At 39.3% G+C, this 19,413-nt stretch overlaps 1 protein-coding gene across 6 annotated transcripts in view; it reads left to right on the forward strand.

Annotated features, from left to right (window-relative positions):
* RTEL1 (regulator of telomere elongation helicase 1) overlaps positions 1–18,618 on the forward strand; it is a 52,382-nt gene extending 33,764 nt beyond the window's left edge. For 2 of the 6 annotated variants that reach the window (XM_069802365.1, XM_069802351.1), the window contains exons 27-36: positions 331–485; positions 3,386–3,481; positions 4,701–4,911; positions 6,169–6,306; positions 6,858–6,974; positions 8,895–9,137; positions 10,723–10,899; positions 11,486–11,671; positions 12,187–12,290; positions 12,401–17,650. In XM_069802365.1, coding sequence (XP_069658466.1) covers positions 331–485; positions 3,386–3,481; positions 4,701–4,911; positions 6,169–6,306; positions 6,858–6,974; positions 8,895–9,137; positions 10,723–10,899; positions 11,486–11,671; positions 12,187–12,290; positions 12,401–12,634 — 1,661 coding nt within the window. In that variant the 3' untranslated portion in view covers positions 12,635–17,650. The other 4 variants (XM_069802355.1, XM_069802373.1, XM_069802393.1 and 1 more) reach the window with 4 other exon arrangements.
* Positions 18,619–19,413: the final 795 nt, after the last annotated feature.

Consider the following 19,413-nt stretch of genomic DNA (forward strand, 5'->3'; position numbering starts at 1 on the left):
AAGTAGTTAGACAGACAACCATTGCAGTAAGACCTTTCTTTTCCATTGATCCTAAGCCATTTGGAGGTTAAATGTGACCACCACTTAAGGAAAAGTTTGAGAGAAGTCCACCACGTTATGGAACACATGCTTGAGCAATTTTGGGAGTGATTAACCAAAGCAGTCTTCTTACTAAGTCATATAATGCAATTTTGCAAGATGTGGAAGATGAAATAAACCAGTACATCTTTGTGGATTGCTGTGTAAGATTCTGAGGTATTACTAAGTTAAAGAAAATGCAAGAGATATGTGTAATGTTAATTTGTCATTTGTATTATGCTGTGATGCCAGTAAATGGAGATGGAGCATCCAGCCTGTGCATGGAATATGAACAAGAGCTCATCTCACCTAGAAGACAGTGTGTTGGGCTCTTGGATGCATTGGAGCGCAATGAGAAGAGCAGCGAAGATGCAGAGGAGGAAAGTGACTTGTCGGGAGAGGAAAAGGTAATGGCAATGGTGTAGCAAAATACTTGCTCATAAGTAAAAATTGCAGGCTCAAAAGCAAAGTAAGTTTGGCATTGATTTAAGAGTACCAGTTCAACTGTCTTTCAAGAAAAACTTAACTGTAGTTGGCACTGGTAACTGCAAGTTCTCACAGTTAAGCTTGATCAGAGGGTTTTCTTGCCACATTCAACTAGATGACCAACAGGTACGTGCCTGTACTGTGTTCTGTAGCTGCTGACCGTGCAGATTCCTGGAAGTTAATAGTGCTCTCTGGAGAGCAAAGAGCTCTCAAAGAAGAGGTTCCTCCTGGGTGGAATCTGTCAGCACTTGGTATGTGACCAGCTATTGAATTAAAAAAAGGGTGCGAGGAGGGCTTATGAATTAAAAATTGCACTTTCAGGTGAAAATCTTTGATTTGCTTCAGAGAGTGAATATTAATATTGCAGACTTGCAGAATATTTTATCTGAATCAAAAATCCACTATTGTATTAAGATCAACAAAGCTCCTTCTGTGCTGCTCGCTTTCTTTCCTTTTGGATTGGTATTTTTAATACATCAGTGATTAGGCTGTGTTCTTCTTGCTTTCCCAAAATCCCTGTTCGCAGTTGTTGGCGGGGTAGCTCCCTTACCTGGCTACCATCAGCAGGAATGTTAAACTCCTGGCTTGCAGACTCAGTTTGGCTGGTAACTAAGTGTGTGGACTCCAAGAATGCCTGTTGCAACATACCTAAGCAGCTGGCTTAGGGGAAGAATGCCTAAGGGAAAGCGTGAAGGTGTAAGGAGTATCTGGGAAATATCCAAGGAGGCCTAAGGGAGATGGCTGGAGGCATGTACAAAACAGAGGGAGTGTACAAACTTGGAGAAATGAACAAGGATAGGGAATATTTAACTTGTGTGCAGCTGATTGAGAAATTGGCTCCATCACCCATGGGCCATCATGTCATAGATACCAGAACTTATTCTTTGGAAAGCCTGGCACATCTCCAGGGACTCGGTAACTCAGCTGCAGTATCTTGTTAACACAGCTGCACTTCTTTTAGCGTAGTTCTGCATCTCCTTAAGTCAGAGAAGTTGGTGGTCCTAATGGCTTGGCAGTGAGTCAGCTTGTGTCCGCTTTCTATATTTGGTATTTACTAATCATCTGTGGCTTGCAGAGAACTGTGCGGTCATCATGTGCTGCACCTAAATTGATGACCTCTGGCACCAGAGACGTGCGGAGTGTAGTCCTGAGACATGCAGTGCCTCTGAGGGAGCCAGCTTTCACTCTGAGTCTAGCACAGAGCTGATTTTAATAAGCACTGAATTTGGACTGATAATGGGGTTGACGTGCTTTCATATCTTTCTTCCCCATCCATCATAGTATCTGTGTTACCATTTTTTCTTTCATCAAGGTTATACTGTACCCTTGTTCCCTAAATAATGGAAATTTAGCTGCTGTCATTCTGAAACAATTTGCTTGGGGTGAAAAAGAAGAAAAGAAGCCTTTGTTATCTCAAAATACAAGAAATAGTCTCTCAATCGATTTAAAGAATAATTTGACAGTTCCCCTTAATCAGTTTTCCTTGTGAGATATGCCTTATGGAAACTTGTCTTTCAGAAGCCTTGTTTCTTCTGGATCATGCTATTCAAGGTGGTGCCCTTACATAGTCCAGGATTAAGAAAATGTTTTTGTTCATTTTTCTGACTTATGGCATGTATCATAAATGTTTGACTTGCTGCTTGTATTCCAATTCTTCGTTCTGTTGCATGATGCTTAAATAAAATACATTTAAATGTGCATTTAAATCATGGTCAGGCTTTTCTGGAATTCAGTATTCTTGCAGTGTTATGAGTGCACTGAAGGTTGTATTTCTGAGTATCAGCAGCCGACTTTACAAACTGGCGAATCTGAGGTTATTGGGTTAGGGTTTTGTTTATTTTTAGTGTTGTTGTTTTAGTTGTATTTAGTTAAATTTGACTCTCAAGCTTCGTGATCTGAATAGACATATTTAGAAGTCACAGTGGAATATATAGGGGTACTGTTATGTTTCACTGGTTCCTCTCACAAATCAACAACACTATTCTGTAAATGCACTGATAGTCACACACTTGCTATGAAATTCTCTTATTGACCAAGAGCAAAGAAATAAATCACTTCACGTACCTGCTTTCTCAATAGGTATGTAGAAACCAACTGGCAATGTGGGGCTATCTCACAGTTTTTTCTGTTACTTAGGTGATTGTTTTTAATGTGGTTGATACTGGCTTGATCTAATATTGGTGACTCTGCTATTAAGCAGTTCCACTCTTCTTGCTTATGCCTGCTCACTTGTCTTTTGGAGCTTTGTATATACCAATATTCCCAGTCACTGCAGTACAAGCGCAATTCTTTGTTACTGGGAATGGGAGAGGCTAAAGAGTTTGTCAAGCCACAAGTGTTTCTGCTACTGTCTCATCCTACCTGCCCGGATATTTTCTACAAGACTGCCTAAGCTTCCTTTCTCAGTAACCCAAAAAAGCCTGATATAGGTTTTCTTCAGAAGAGAAGTACTTCCAGCCAGGAAAGTGAAGGGGCACGTGAGGCATCAGCTACAGGTATGTGTACACTCCTAGTGCTACCCTGAAACAGTTAGCTGTAAGTCCAGCTTTGCTTAATCGGGAATCTGCACCCTCCAGACTAATTTTGTCTTTAATTTCCTCTGTTTTGGTCTCTTCTGAATTGGCCACTAAGTGATTGCCTTCTAGAAACATGTATGTGTCCCAGGCTCTGTTGCAATAATTTAGGTTGACTTCTTTCACTTTCTTGAATGGTGTCACAAACTGGGTTAACAAGCTTTACTACTGGAAATGGCTAAACTAAATGGACAGTAACTTTGAAAAGCATTTTTTTAACTTTTCTTCTTTTCTTTTAATCTTCACAGGCACAATGTCTGTCAACACTTTCCCTTCAGTACGAGAAGAGGTTAACAGATGAGCAGAAAGGAGGAAGGAAGAAAATAAAGCTAGTCAGCAGTACAGTATGTTTTTTCATGTGTTTGTGCCATCCCTTTGATCTGTAGACTGCCTTAATTTGAATTGGAAATTTCCAGGCAGACAGACAACTGATGCCAGAACAATTATGTTTGTTTCTCCACATTATAAATATTTGTCAGTGCACATCTGAAATCTATTTCTGTCACACTCTTTCTCAAATCTAGACATCACAGACCCAATCAAGCACATGTCCAGGTAGGGCTAGTAGGTGAAAAGAATTGTTTTCTGGCATTGACTACCTTGTGAACATCTTCTCTGATTGACCAGGTGTGGTAGGTTGGTTTCGTTTGTTTTTGGTTTTTTTTATTAGAATAGAATGGAATAGTTCAGTTGGAAGGGACCTACAACAATCATCTAGTCTAGCCACTGGTAGAGCCTCAAATGGTATAACTGACCGGTTTTGTTTGGGTAAATGATCACATCCTAACACCACATGCGGTGCGTCGTTGTTGTGTGTTATGTTTGCAGTTCTACATTATTGTTTTGCCCTGTCTCCAAACTCAGTTAGCTCATTATGCAGCTAGTTGCTTGAGTCGTGATAAATTCATGAGAATCCCCTGGATGATTGTGTGTGCCAGTAGTCGTCCAAGGTACTGTCCTAACTGGGTGCTGTCTGTCAGACTTCCAGTCACCTAGCAAACAAAACTGATAAAAGTAGTAACAGATCCTGAAGCCAATAATATCTAAGGTGTGAGGAAGGGAGCAGGTTCATTGCAGAAAGTTGTGTTTGCAATTTGTTGCTATCTGATATCATGATGAGTCAGCCTAGCCTTCAAGGTTTGGAGTAAATGCTCTCTCTCTTCTTAAGTCTTCTCCTAAGAAGAGAATTGTGCAATGAGACTTGGCTCCCTTCTCTAGGAATATTTCTCTGAAGCAGTCAGTTTTCAGAATGTGAATAGCATTGTTCTTCTGTGAGGGAATGAATGCTCACAGACGTTAGAGGGATTAATGTTTTGGAAATAGATATGTTTGTTCTGTGGTACTGAAGCTGAGGGGTTTTTTTTTGAGGGGGGGGGTGGAGTGGAAACAGCATGTGGATACATGGGTGACTACCATAATTGCAAGAGACAGTAACCTGTTAGTTGAAAGCATTCATTGTTCTGTGTGCTGATGGAATTGTAAATATATTGTTTCTATCTGAATTCACATGAGAGTAACTCCTCAAGTCATACTGTTTACTGAAAAGTCCTCCTGTCTTTGCAGCAAGCTGATAAGAAAGCAGACCTGACAGAGCCAAAGAAGGCCCGAGCTACATTGTACATCGCAACGGTGAAGGACACCCTAAGCCAACAGAACTATGATCTCTTCTCTAAGGCTCTTCAGCACTACAAGAAGACAGACGACTTCCATGCTATGTTATCCCAAATGAGTGCTCTCTTTATAGAGGATGAAAAAAAGCATATCTTGTTACGAGGTATGATGACTTCCCTAGTATATTTATATGACATGACCTTTGTCTTTTTTTTAAGAGACTTCAGTATTTCAGAGGTAAGTGGTTTAGATTTGAAGTACAGATCAATCAGGATGATAATCATGAACATTCATCACTCTATATCCCAGATCACACAGAAAATCTTCTCAATCTAATTATCATATGTTAGTTTGCATCTTGACAGGCCTGAAAAAAAATCACATTCCATGGAAGCTCGTGTTATTTTAAACTTTGCCTAAAAGTAGTATAGCTTATTTCCTGTGATCTAGGAGGTAAGATCAAGAGTGTGGTTGTGTGAGTTGGATAGATGCATTCATAAGCGTTCAGTGTTAAAGCAGTAAATAAGTAGACAGAATATCTAGAGAAATTATCTATTTAAATAATGCTGAGTATAAAGCAAGTGATCTGAGCAAGCATGGATATTTACTGGTTTAGTTTGTATTTTCTTGGCTTTTAAGAACTGCATTGACAGGAACTGGACTCCCACCAACACCTCTTCTAGTTTAACAGTGTTTTCTCTGTGAATTTAATTTCCTTCTCAACTTGTGAGCAAATGGGCAGATTTTTCTGTGACTTCTTTCATCTACTAAAATAAAAAACATAGTTATGCATCTTGTAAATTGTTTAAAGTTAAGGAATGGGAAGCTCAGTATGACCACTTAGTACTAATAGTAGCCACAGTCTGTTTCCCAATTTGCTGCTCTTACTATATATATAAATAAGAAAATATTTGATTGCCAAATTAAGGCCTAAGTCTAGTTTTCAAAAGTGGCAGGCACCTGAAACCTGAAGTTCATTTGATGTTTAGGCTTTTGGTTGGGAAGCTTTTTATGGTAAGTAAGATGAGGTGAAAAATTAACAGTATGTCAGTTATTCAACGTATCGGCCTAGCAGATACTTTGACCCCACAGTTTATGACCTTTTGCTGTAAGTACCTGTTTCACCAAGAGGTAAGCTATTTCATATTTACAGTGAAAAATTACAGTTATTGCCTGCCAGTAATAATATTGCTGGAAGTTTGCATGATAGCTGACCTTTGTGTAACTTGTAAGTGTGCTTATTGTATAAATATTAGATAAGGACACTTGGATTTTAAGTTATTTAGCTGCACTTTTTTATCTTCATGTTACCTAACCTAGAAGTCCTGCCATTGTAGGTTTCTGTGGCATTTATTACCTGTTGTGGACTGATTTTAATTTTTTTTTCTTTTTTTCCCCTCTTCCCTCTGTCTAATAAAAGAATTTTACCAGTTTGTTCGACCTCAACATAAAAAACAGTTTGATGAAGCATGTTGCAATCTGACTGGAGTGGGCTGTGGCTACAAACCTGAGCACAGCCTCCTGCGGGAAGAGAGAGAGATACTAGCCAAGAAAATAGGTGAGGAGCTTGTTTCAGCACTCTGCAGGCAGTTGTATGGTTTGATGGACATTACCCAATTGTGGAGCAAGATGCATCTAATGTAGAAATGCAAGGATGGAAGGCAATTTAATTTAATCAATATTGAGCTAAGTCTCCGCTCTGCGTGATCCTCTTGCCTGCCTTCCTGTGAGCATATGCAGATGCCTGAGCATTAGTCACTGCGTAGTTAGTAATGATGCCATTTTATTTCAAAAGGGGATTTTACAGATCTTTTTAAATCATGAATCTAGTCTGTGGATTTTAAAACTTTGTGTCCTCTTTGCTACCCACATAGTGCCACCAGAATTATGAATAGAGGGTAATCATGTCCTCGGAGAGCTTGTGAAATCTTTGAAACCCTGGAACAATAAAGTACTAAAAACAGTGGTGTGTTAGCTCATCCCCTCTTATCAGAGAAATACATCTACAACTTCTGGTGTTTTCAGCATAGAATGGCATGCTTTGAAATGCACCATTCTATGTTCATTCTTCTCTAAGTTCACTGTTAACGGACTGGTTTGATTTAACAGAAGAAAAACGGAGTCAGCAGAAAACTGCATTCTCAAAGGACTCGTGTGCTCAGCTAAACCCTGGCCTCCACTTGAACCAGGGAGGATCCCACTTGACAGCAGGTCTGAATAGTGCAGGTACCCTTCATGTTAAATTAAAACACAGTCCCATGGTAATACGTGTTGTTTTATTTCATCACTGACTGTAAATTCTGGTGGGAACCAATGATTTTTGTGTTCATCTAGCACAGCGGCTCACTATCTGTAGGTAGGATTGATGGTAATTCAGAATTTTCAGCAAGCATTGTACAAAACAAAACACAGAAGCCAATAAATTAAATCAAGGTGGATATGAAAGAAACCAACTAAAGCCAGAAGTCTGCACTAGAGACTGAGCTGGCATACGTCAGTGAGGGAAAGGGTGAGTTGAGCACAAGACTGCTCGGCTTCCTGTTTGTCCAGGGCTCATGAAAGAGAGCCATTTAAGGAATGCCATTTTAGATTAGGTCAATATGAATCCAGGTGCGAAGAAGAAAACAGTTCCTGTTGTGTTATTAGTAATGTGGACACTCCTCATGTGGATAGTCTTTTTTTTTTTCTGCAGAAACAGACCCTCAAACATATTCTCACAATTGCACGTAATCTCTGTATGCATCCCTCTAATCTCATACTGTCCAGTATTTATCTTTGAAGTCAAAGGCTCAGTTATCATTTGATTAAAGATCTTCCTGAGAACAGCTGGGAATTTTTTTGTGTTTCTCACAAGGAAATGAGTAGGATAGTTGGACAGCTTAGAAGTCTTTAGAGGGTAAAGAATAGTCAAAGGCTAATACTTTCTTTAAAAAAAAAAAAAAAAAAAAAAAAAAAAAGCCGATGCTTCCTGGAAGGCTTTAAAAGCTTTTCATGTATGAAGCCACATTATTTCTTTTGATTTGTTTTCCTGTTTTGTTTTGTATTTTAAGAACATTTGAACAGAATAGAATCTTTGGTGATTATTTTGTCCTGAGGTCCGTGAGATTGATTTTTGCAGAAACTTTTTTCCACTAAAAGTTATTGAGAAAATAATAGTAATAAATGCATGTATTATTTCTGTTGCTCACTCCTTAAGTAGAGTATGCTCCTGTGAAAGTGTCAGAAAGCTGTATGATATGCAGTAAAAGACACTGATTATAAAATTCACACCCAAGTTTTTTCTCTGTCGGGAAATTGAACTAAGCCCATCTTTTAAAACTTAATTATTTTCTTTAACTTCTTTTAAAGTTTTTAGTAGAGAATAAAGATCTAAATACCAAAAGATGTGGCTGGTTAATTTAAATCAGTTTCTTATCATATACTTCATCCGTATTTGCATGCCTACAAGATCCACATGAGAACTTTTTCCTCTAAAATGTATCACAAATCAAAGACTGACATTTTGAATGGAAGTTCACTTGGAGTTTAGCAGGATGTTCATAGCTGCTCCTACGTTGCTGTTGTGCTCCTACGTTGCTGTTGTGCTCTCCTGTGTGTTGTTTCAGGTTAGGGGTTTTTTTTGACATTGTTTTCCTGTTGGGAAACACACACACACACACGGACACCTTTTCTCCTCTTATTAATAAGGGGTGAGAAATCTATTCTTTAAAACTGCTCTCAACTGTTTACTTGCCCACATGTCAGGCCAGCAGGGTTGGTTAAGCCATCTGTTTAAAATGCTTCTACTCCTTCAGTATATCACAAAACCTGATTTATTGCTGACCTCCATGCAGTGTCTTCTGTGTCGCCTTTTTCTCATTCCCTAGTGACTGACACTTTTCTCCATTTAAAAGATCAAAAAAGCCTCCAGAAGATGCTAAAAGTGATCCTGAGAATTAATTTGCTCCATTGCCATTTCCAGGTGCAGGTCTTGGCTCTGCCCAAGACCATGCCAGAGGGAGGTGTGTGGCTGTGCGGGCAGTGTTGGCTTTACCACTTTGAAGTAGTCCAGGAACCCCCCTTCTGAATGAAAAGAGAAGTTGATACAAAGGAGTGACCTGTTTGTTCCTCCCCAAGCCCTGCTCACGTGCATTCTTTGTCTCTCAGGGCACAATGCCAGTCGAGCTCCAAGGAAAGATGTTGAAAAAGCTTCAAGCTCTAGGAGAGATCACCACCAGGTCCTCAGGACTACCTATCTCAACGATGTGAAAAGGGCTTTGAACAAAAGCACTTACAGCCGTTTCTATGAAGCATTGTTAGCTTACAAGAAGACAGATAACTATGATGCTATGATATCAGTGATAGCAGCCCTCACCACTGAGAGGCCAGAAGACTTTCATCTCTTGCAAAGTAAGGGGGTTTTTTTGTTGTTATTTAATCACTTTAATTTAGTTGAAAAGAAGATGTAGGTGCTGTGATCTTGTGTGAGCAATAACCTTTCACTGGTCATTAGTTTGCAAATTCTCCACTTCTAGGACAAACTTTTAGCATGGGTAAACTTCACATCTCCCATCTTTTGGTTTAGCAGACCAGAAAAATGGAGCAGCAGGAAAGCTATGTTAAATTAATGTCATTCAGAGATCTCTGTTCAGTTAGAAATTGTTCGTTAAAAATATTAGATAAGACCTCAGTAATTCCAGTCCTAACCTTCAGTCAAGCTAACTTCAGTCAAATGGCTTAATTACCTTTTTTTCTCCTCAATTACTACAAGTGATTGCTCTTTAGAACACACAGTGCTGACTATTGAACTGACTCAATTTTTTTCTCATGAGCATTGATTGCTGCACTGGTGCTAAGCTCTTGGATCACTTCCAGGTTTTGGGATAAGCAGTCACACTTTTGATTCACTGTTCTTCTACAGAGCTTTACCTGGGAATAGTTATGGAACTGTGTCATAATTCAGTATCCTTATCATTCATAATAATCTTCTAGAAATTTCAAGCTGATACTTATGTTCTCAGAATTGGTTTGGTTTGGTTTTTTCCTTTCATGGGTTTAATGACGGAAGGATTTAGGAAGCTACAGGTTTTCAAAATTTGAAATCAGGCTTTATTGTTTTTAAAAAAAAAAAAAGAGGAGGGGGGATTATATGCTTGTCTTGATCACCTTGATGGAGCCATCTTTTCCTGTGCTATGTAGCACCTCAATTTCATCTTCTGTGTCTCTGGTGTGAACTCCTCCACAGGAAATGATGCATACAGTGTATGCTGGGAAATGCTGATGTAGTTTCATTTGTTGTCTTTAGGAAATAACAGTAACTATTCCATTGACCTTGAATAAACGTCACAGTCTCCAAATTTTTAGAAAATAGGGTGTTTTTTTTGTGGTGTATTAACTAGTCAGATTAGTCTTGACACAGTGAAGAGTGGGAGGGAAATGAACTGTGTGGCACCATGAGTCATAATCTCCCCCTGAGCATTCTTTACCACAGACAGAGAGTCAGTATCTTTACTGAGCAAAAGTTTTGATCTCAGAGGACTTTGTGGTAGAATTGTCCATGCTTGGCAGTAAGTCATAATTGGGATTTTTTAGAATTTCTGTATATGTGTTGTGAATCCTTGTCAATCAAACAGTAAAAAGAAATGTCCTTTTTGAGAAAGTCTTTTCAGATACTGTGTATGTACCTGATTTCAGTAGATCAGTTGTCAGGTGAAGGGCTGGATCAGATATTTATGCTTAGCTGTAGAGAACAGAAGATTTTTGAGGTAAGTTGAGATTATTTTCAATACTAACTACTCATCTGTCTTCTGGCAAGGAAAACCCCATAATCGTAAAATCAATAAAAACATCAAGTGTTCCACCAACCTGAAAATACTCTGAGCAATATGGCTGATATTGTTCAGCTTCCAAAGAATTTATCCCCGCCAAAGCAAGGAGTCTTCCATGGTCAGGCATTTATTTTCCTATGCGTTTGACTGTATTTTCTTTTGGACAGGGTTTTACATGTTTGTGCGCCCTCATCACAAAGAGCAGTTCAAACAGATGTGTAAAGATTTGACTGGAATGGTCTGTGGCGAGGGAGAGAAGCAACTGCAACAGCAGGTGCAAGGTGAAGGGAGCCCTCTGAGTTTGGAGAGCTGGGGCACTAAAGGAGAAGACAGCCACGTACAAGGTTGGGAAGGAACATTTGTCTGAAGTTTAGAATCTTCTTTATTATTATGATGGGTGGTGTCCAGCTGCCTTAGCTGTGGGCTAGGGCCTCCCTGCACTGGGAGTGTAAAGGAAGATCAAAGCAATTGGCCATGTCCAAATTGCGTTAAAAAAACAAAATAGGTGTAAGATAGAAGGCAATGTGAGATGGGGCAGTGCAAGGAAACAAGACAACAATTTGTTATAATGCCATCGTCTTTAAACTGTGAAGTGCGTTATGGGTGAAGGGAGAATTTTTGTATCTAAGTGGTGTGGGAGCAGGAATGGATTGAGATTGCTCTGTCTAGGAAGAATTTCCACAGAACTATTTCAATATAAAGAGTCGCTTTCGGTAATAATGCATGTGTTAGTATCAGAAACTTCTGTTACCAAGCAGCATGACATAAAAAAATAGTTATTCAACTTATGTTTTTCTTCTTAGACAATGAGAACTTACTGAACTTACTGCTAATTGTGTTTTGTGGAGTCTGTGTATTGTATTCTGCACTATAGTGTTTTGTATGCTGGTGTGACTTTTTTGTTTGGTTGGGTTTTTTTTTAATAATCAGATGCAGCCACTTCTAAGGGTGAGGCACCAGAAAAAATTCAGAGGAAGATTTCCTCCTTCTACTTTAACCAGAAAAGCAAACTTGAATTGCCAGAGACCAAAGTATCAAAAGAAACCAGTAACATTAGAGCACCCACAGGCTCTGGAGCTGTGCCTATCTTTCCACTGGAGATGGAGCCAGAGTGTGGTAGGTATAGGTGAGATTTTTGGATGTAATTCTCTAATATTCTGGAATAAAGATACATTATAGAAATGAGAATTATGCTGATGGTCTATTAAATGATGACTGGTTCATGCCTGTATTTGCTAAGGTGCAATAATGATTGTTGTGGCTTGCTAAATAGAATTGTACTTTCTGCCACTTGCATATGTTCTCTCAAAGTACTTCACTGTCTTTATCACAATGGTATAATAGTTTCCTGAGAACTTACAGACTTTTCTCAACAACTTCCTTGTAAAACAAGGATGTAACCCCAGTTTCTGAATGGGGACCTGCAGCACCAAAAGACTTGAGTGAGGTCATGTGAAAGAAATAATGTAACAGGGCCAGGTACTGCACTGTTAAGGTAGTTTGTAAAGCTCGTGGTTGTTTTCTGGACTGCACTGGAAACATGTATGCATGAGAATTTCACACGTCGTTATTGGAATTTAGTCATGTCTTCCCTCTCTTTCTTTCTCCCCCTCTCCCTGCCCCTGTTCTAGGAAGATTCCAGTGCTCTAACTGCAAATCTGAGGATGATGTGCCTTTTAAATGTCCATTATGTGACTTCACTTGCTGCAAAACATGCTGGGAACAGTTCTTAAAGGTTATCTTGTTTACTGGTTTCAGTTTTTCCTGAAACTGCTGGTGAATTTTTTAATGCTTTTCAGGAGAACCATGTGGGTAGCCCTGGAAACAGAATTCCTTTGTTTACAGGGAGAACACCCAAATCCTGATGGAAGATTTACCACTTATTTCATTAATTACCACATTCTGCAATGTGATTGGAGGCAGACCTCTGCCTTATGCTGTGGTTTTTACACCTTTGCATCTTCTTCTGAGCTGCCTCCACATGTTTTCCTGTCTAGAGCTACACAGGCAACAAGCTGTGGAGTCATCTTGAAAAATGTTTGGGTTTGTTTTCTTTTTACATCTGAACCTTTATTTTAATTTTTTTTCTTGCTTAGTTTCATATTTTTCCCTATCTAAAAACCTACTGTAAAGCACTATCATGAGATGAGACAAATCAGGAAGAGGCTGCTTAGGGAAGTAGTTGAATCACCGTCCCTGGAGGTATTTAAGACAAGTTCACGTGGCGCTTAGGGCCATGGTGTGATAGTCTGACAAATTATAGTCAATGTCTCAAACATTCATTAAAGAACTGACACATGGTTTAGTGGTGGACTTGGTAGTGGTAGGTTAATTGTTGGACTCTATGATCTTAAGGGTCTTTTTCCAACCTAAACGATTCTGTGAATCTGTGACTCTAAATTTATGCTCAAATATCTCTTGTGTTATCCTGTCCTTTGGTTTTCCTGGATGAGTAAATTGGTGGTTGAAATTCTTTAGGTAAGAGGATGTAACTGATCCCACAGTGCATGTATTTGGTAGCATCTTGCCCAACATTTGATTCGGCAGCCAGGTATTAATAATCTGTGACCCTGGGTATGGAAGTCTAATGCAAGAGTGGAGTGATTTCTAAACATTCATAAGTGATGAAGAAGGCTACTAATCAATGGAGCTCAGGAACCTATAAAAACAGTACAGAAGGAAAAGAAATTTCTTCAACCTGTGAATCTATAAGCAAGTACAAAATAATCAGTCATTCTGAGTTCCAGAGAAAGGTCTTTTTCTCCAGAAGAAGACACTGAATTATATCAGCTAAGTGTCAAAAATAAACAGTATACGAACATCCAAATAAAATACAGTGACCAAGACAGACTTGGTCCAAGAGAAATATAGAATAATGTCCAGACTGATCTTTTTAGACATGTATCTCCTAGAGGGAATTCAGAATAGCTGTTCGACTAAATTTCATCCTCAGTGTGCTATGCCATATTTCTTTAAAAATGTTAAAATCCAGAAGTATTGGATTATAAGGAATATATGAAAGAAAGTACAAGAAAGCCAAAGGAAGGCATCTCAGGTTTGCTGCAGATTGGGCAGTCAAACCAATTGCCGTGAATAGGCATTACCACTGAATACTCAATTTTTCCTTTTATGACAAAGTATACGGGGATGAACCTCTGACAGTTGGCATACTCCACTTCAGAAAAGACTCTAGGAAAGTCATGACAAGAATTTTACTAGCATGTGTTTATAATCTCTGCTGCTTGAGACTTAAGTTGATGAAGGAACAGAAGGAGCTCTCTGGGGATTTTTTTTGGTTAGGCAAGCATTTATTATCCCACAGGGAGATTCTGTTTTCTCAGCTCATAAATTTTCATCTTTTAAGTGTCTGGGGAAGAACTCTCTCCTTTTGCCAGTAACATGTAACTTTTAAGCTGATGAAACAACAATTATGAATCCACAAAATTAGAACTGTTGTATATTGAGCAATTTTACAGCCCTGTTCTGTGGTTTTTGTCTTGAAATTGGTAATTCTGAGGTCTGGTTTTCTCCTTAATCCCCAAGTTAATGTGCATTTTCATGGCCCATAGATAAATCACAGAACTTGCTCAGTCTAGATCTTTTTTTAATCACTCCTTTATCTGATTGCACATCTCTTAGACTGGGGATTAAAATAGTCTGATCTACTAGATTAGACTGTATTTCAGATTCAGGTACTTGAATGCATCCAGAGGAGGGCAACAAAGCTGGTGGAAGGGCTGCAAGGCATGTCCTGTGGGGAGCAGCTGAGGACTTTGGGTTTGTCTGGCTTGGAGAAAGGAGACTGAGGGGCAACCTCATTGCTCTCTACAGCTTCCCGATGAGGGGATGTAGAGAAGGACATGCTGATCTCTTCTCCCTGGGATCCAGTGGCAGGACATGTGGCAGCAGTTCAAAGCTGTGTCTGGGGAGGTTCAGACTAGGTATTAGGAAACATTTCTTTACCAAGAGGGTGGTCAAACACTGGGACAGGCTTCCTAGAGAGGTGGTCGGTGCCCCAATGCCTTCAATAATATGCTTTAACTTTTGGTCAGCCCTGAAGTGGTCAGGTAGTTGGACTAGGTGATCATTGTAGGTCCCTTCCAACTGGAAGTATTCTTTCTGTTCTATTCAGGTATGCAATACAAAACTGTATTTGGGGAAATGAGTCACTACCTTGAATAATCTTGCTAGTTACAGTGAAACTTCATCCCACGTTGTACCAGGTGGTGGCAGAGGAAAGAAAAGATCTGTGTTTTTCTTAGCAAGGTGAATCAGAGCTTTGCTTTGTGGTAGCATAGCACAGCCCTCTGAGGTGAATACAGTCTTATAATTTGTGAAGATAGGGAAAGACAGAGTTTGAAGCAAATAATCAGAACATAATAGCAGATGTACTGAGTCAGAGTACAGGTCCGTCCAACCCAGCAGCCTGTCTCTGACAGTGGCCAAAAAATGACAGCTAGGAAAGAGGAACATGACGAGCATGAGTGATGATTCTTGCAGGTGATCTCTCAGCCCTGAAGCTATTTGCAGCACGAGAACTCCCTGAGCCAAAGGTTGCTTCTGTATATTCAGAAACCTCTGAAGCATTTCCACCACATTGCCTAATTCCCTTTGAAAACAAAGGAACTTGTCATCCATGTCCCACGGCAAGCACTTCCACAGCTTAGCCAAACATTATGTGAAGAACCGTCTCATTTTTTGTTGTCATTTTGAACCTGCTTCTTGCTAGTTCAGTTTAATGCCCAGCTTGTTTGAAAAGGACAAACAAGATATTCTTCCAGTTCTCAAGAAAAGTGCGTCATGGATACTCCGTCCTTCATAAGTGCACCTTTGGAGTCTTTCTACATACACCAACAGTGTGATCCATTTGCCTTCTCCATAGACAACATACATCAAAGTCCTTATTTCTAAGAATGTTTTGTTTGGGGTTTTTTGAGTTTTCTTTTTCTTGCTCTGAACAGCAAACTGTTGGGTGTGGGGGATGTAAGAAGCATCTTCTCACCAGCTGAGACCTTTTGCTCTACTGTTCAAGCACCCCTCAAGGTTCAGCATGACTGGCATCTATAGCCTTTGTTATGGAGAACATGAAACTACATGGTATCATCACCTTTTTTTACCTTACTTATGTCATACCTTTGTAGTGATGAATGGTTCTCAGTATACAGTAACGTTAGCTTGCTTATGATATGATTCAAATGTAGTTTGGTTAATGAAAAGTCAACTATCTTGTAGTTTGGGATATTACTTGAGGACTGATGGAGGGAGATAGTTCTCCCAGTGATGAGACAAAACTGTTCTCTGCTAGTCATGCAGATGAGGAGGAAGGACAGCTTGGTTGAGAACACAGGATTGCAAACAGGAAGAAGATTATTCCATGTTTCTTTGAAACCAATCCCAGAGGAACCATCTCCCAGTACTTCCATCCACATTCCTACCCATGCGTTGGCTGGTTGTACAGCCAGTTGCCTCCATTCGTGGCAAGGGCTGTGTTTGTGATAGAGGTATCCTTACTAGCAGGAAATGAGCAACCATGTCTGTTGTGTCTGAGCTCTGAACTCTCATCAGATGGCATCGGGTTTTGTCACCACTGACTGGGATTAATTTGAAAACAGCTTTTTGCTTTGCTAACAAGTTAGTCACTATGTTTCTTCAGCTCAAAAGCACTTCTTGTGCATATTGTCCTATGAGGAAGTGACTAAACAGCCTATCATTCAAAATACAATGAATTGGGTTTTGCAAATTGTGATGTCTTTTCCAATTTGTTATTTTACTGAAATAGCGTAGTGGTGGGGAGAGGCGGTGAACAATTTTGGAACATTTTAGAAGCTTTTGGAGGAGCAGACAGAATTCCCTGCAGCTGGAGGGGTATTAGAGGGATTAGTGCTTGTGCATGTTGGGTGATTTTTCAGTGCATTAGGGGAAGCCTTGCAGAGACTGTGCCAGTATACGCTGCTTTTAGTTTTAGTTTTCTGTGCAGAGGTCTGTTGCTGCTTTTCAGTGTTTAAATGCATCATTTATCATGCTCTTTTTGCAGGTCTTCCAGAGAGCCTGAGTTATTCTCACTTGGACTATCTGTAATATGGGCAAATAATATAATATTTCACAATTATATATTACACTTAAAATTTTAGAGCTCTTTGACAAATCACTGTCTACTGGGAGGTAAAGTGAGTTTTCCTCTCCCCCTCCATTTATGGTATTTCAATTAATATTTCTAGAATCAAAATACTAGTGCCTGAGCCTACTTTGCAGTCTACATCTTTTGTTGTAGTGATTAACTTTGATACTGTAGGGAAGCCTGTGCAGCACCACTGATGTAGGTAACCATCGTTTTAGCCTACTGAGCTGGCAGTTTTCTCATAAAGATTAATTGTTAATTTTTTTTTTTTTTTTACTATCTCATGTTTGAAATAAGCAGAGCATTTTAGTTTTACTAGTAACTTGCAAAATATAAAAAGAACAGTTGGGGTTCATCTGTAGGAAAAATGGCTGAAGACCAACTTTAAAATTTCAGATTAGCAAAGAAGCAAACTGAAACCTGCGTGGAGAAATTATTGCCTCATGTACCCAGTCTTCTGCTGTTAATCAAGAAAGGTGTGGGGTGGTAGGAAGAAATAAATGTACTTGGTTCCCCTACAAAACTCTTGGTCATGACCACAGGTATCACCGATGTCCTGGTATGCCCAGGAGATCACTTCTTTCTCATCTGTGCAAGAGGAAGCAGGAGTTCAGGGAACTCACCAGCCATCTGATAGGATTTTACTAATAACAAGTACATCTGCACTTCACAACAGCTCTTGCAGTTCTGTATTTCCTCCTTCCTGTATTTTAGTCTTCCAGATATGTCATAGCTGTAATTAATGAGATGACTGCTGTAAAATTTGTTGCTACTTCACTGGGAGGCTTTCTTTTTCCTCATTTTATTTTTTTATTACTAGCAGTTAAATGACTGCCTGGTAACACCACCTTTAAAAATAAGAGATAGGGTATCTTGGGGACTGTCAAATGACTAGCATGGCTTATAGTTCATATTGGACAATTGCAAACTTGATAGAGAAATTTAATATATTATCTATGTATTTTGTGCATTTATTTATATAGATGGTGAAGAAGTGCCCAGAGTGCCACAGTGATGTGAAGAAGCAGCGATTAATCCAAGTTTTCTTCTGGTCATAGTCTCACCAACAGAAAGTACTTCATGTCAGCAGAAAGAAATCACTGCACTCTGGCTCTCAAGCTGAATGGAAGCAGGATGAAGGTTCACTTATATATCTCTGATCCCTGGCTCTGGATTACATGCTGTGCACAAACTCATACCATTTCTTCCTACAAAGGTGATCAAGTCTGAAAGGTTTCTCTCTTCAACCACCAGCAGAAGACAAAGCAGAATATTGTCCTCTGTTGGAACTAAGAAGGTTAATTTCTTCCTTATTTTAGCCAGTAAATGCTACTGTGGCCACTCTTAGGCCGAAATTTTATACCCTAGAGGCGGCTGTCATTCATGGGCCCATCAGGTAATATCAGAGCCTGGCAGAGCCCTAGCTACTGCAGTGGAACTGAGTTGGCTAAATAAGAAGGCCAGGCTACCCATCCGTATTGCACTGGTGTTCCTGGAAAAAGTGATTCACATTCATTGGTGTTTGGCAGCAGCTGCTGTTTCCAATAGCAGAAAACACTGAAAGGATGTTTTTCAAAAACAAATTCCAGCGGTTGGATAGCGAGCAGAAACACTCCCTTTCATCTGCTGTGTACCCCAAAGCCTGATTCTTTCCATTGTGCTGGGATTTTTCAGAACATGCTTCTAAGAAGGCTCTATTTTCTGCTCAGTACTGATATTTCTGCTGTCCCTGTGTTATCTGATGTTTACTTTCCAAGAAGAAAAAGGAACTAATTGACTTAAAACTTTAAAATAAATCAAGTTAGATGGGTTAAAAAAAAATTCCTTAATACTTCCACTCTCTATGAGTAGTGGGTATAAGTGGTTAACCTGAAAAATTGTATCAATTTTAAATCTTCAGTAGCTGCTGTAAATTAAACTATAAATCAAACCATTTTTGTTTTAATTGAGGTTTGGTTGGTTTGGTTTGGGGGTTTTTGTTGTTGTTGTTTTTTTGGTTTGTTTTTAATTTTTACCAGATATAAAAACATTGGGTATTGAGTCCCAATGGCCCTGGGAGGAGTGAACGGAAAGGTTTATACTGTGGGATTTTTGACACTTGAGTATTTTTGTTTGACAGCAATGAGCAAAGGATTGTATTCTCACTTGCTAATTAGTTTTGGAGTTCCTGTGATGACAGAGACATTGCATATAGCAAATGTTTTCAGAATTTTCTGGGAGAATATATTCTTTAATAGTTTTAGGGGTGTTTTTTTCCTCAGCCTGTAGGTGGATTTCATACCAATGGCATTTTGGAAAATTTTATGTTAATAATTGATAACTCAAAATTGAAAAGTGAGCTGCATTTTAACAAAAATTTCAAAGGTTCTTATTTCCCCCTGTTATAGAATTCAAACCCAGTGTCACTTCAAATCTCATTGTTGCTGGGAGATTGGTCCTAATTGAGAAATTTCTTTTTCCAGATTGGAATCCGCTTTACATAGAAACAACCTAGTAGTGTGTGTGATGCTGTGCCTCTCAGGCATTACAGTGTTGAGTAACATGTGTGTATTCAAGTCGGGGTTCACTGTGGTCAGACTATCTGAAGAACAAGAAAAGTGGTGTTCTTAAATGGCAGTGAAACAGGAACTTTCCATACTTCATTGAACTGACAATTAGAAATTTGGGGCTAGCATATTCTGACACGTTTAAATCTGTGAATGAATTTTACCTTCTATCTATTCTCACGTATCTATTCAGT

Source organism: Haliaeetus albicilla, chromosome 2 (genome assembly GCF_947461875.1).
Source record: "Haliaeetus albicilla chromosome 2, bHalAlb1.1, whole genome shotgun sequence".
Lineage (NCBI taxonomy): Eukaryota > Metazoa > Chordata > Aves > Accipitriformes > Accipitridae > Haliaeetus > Haliaeetus albicilla.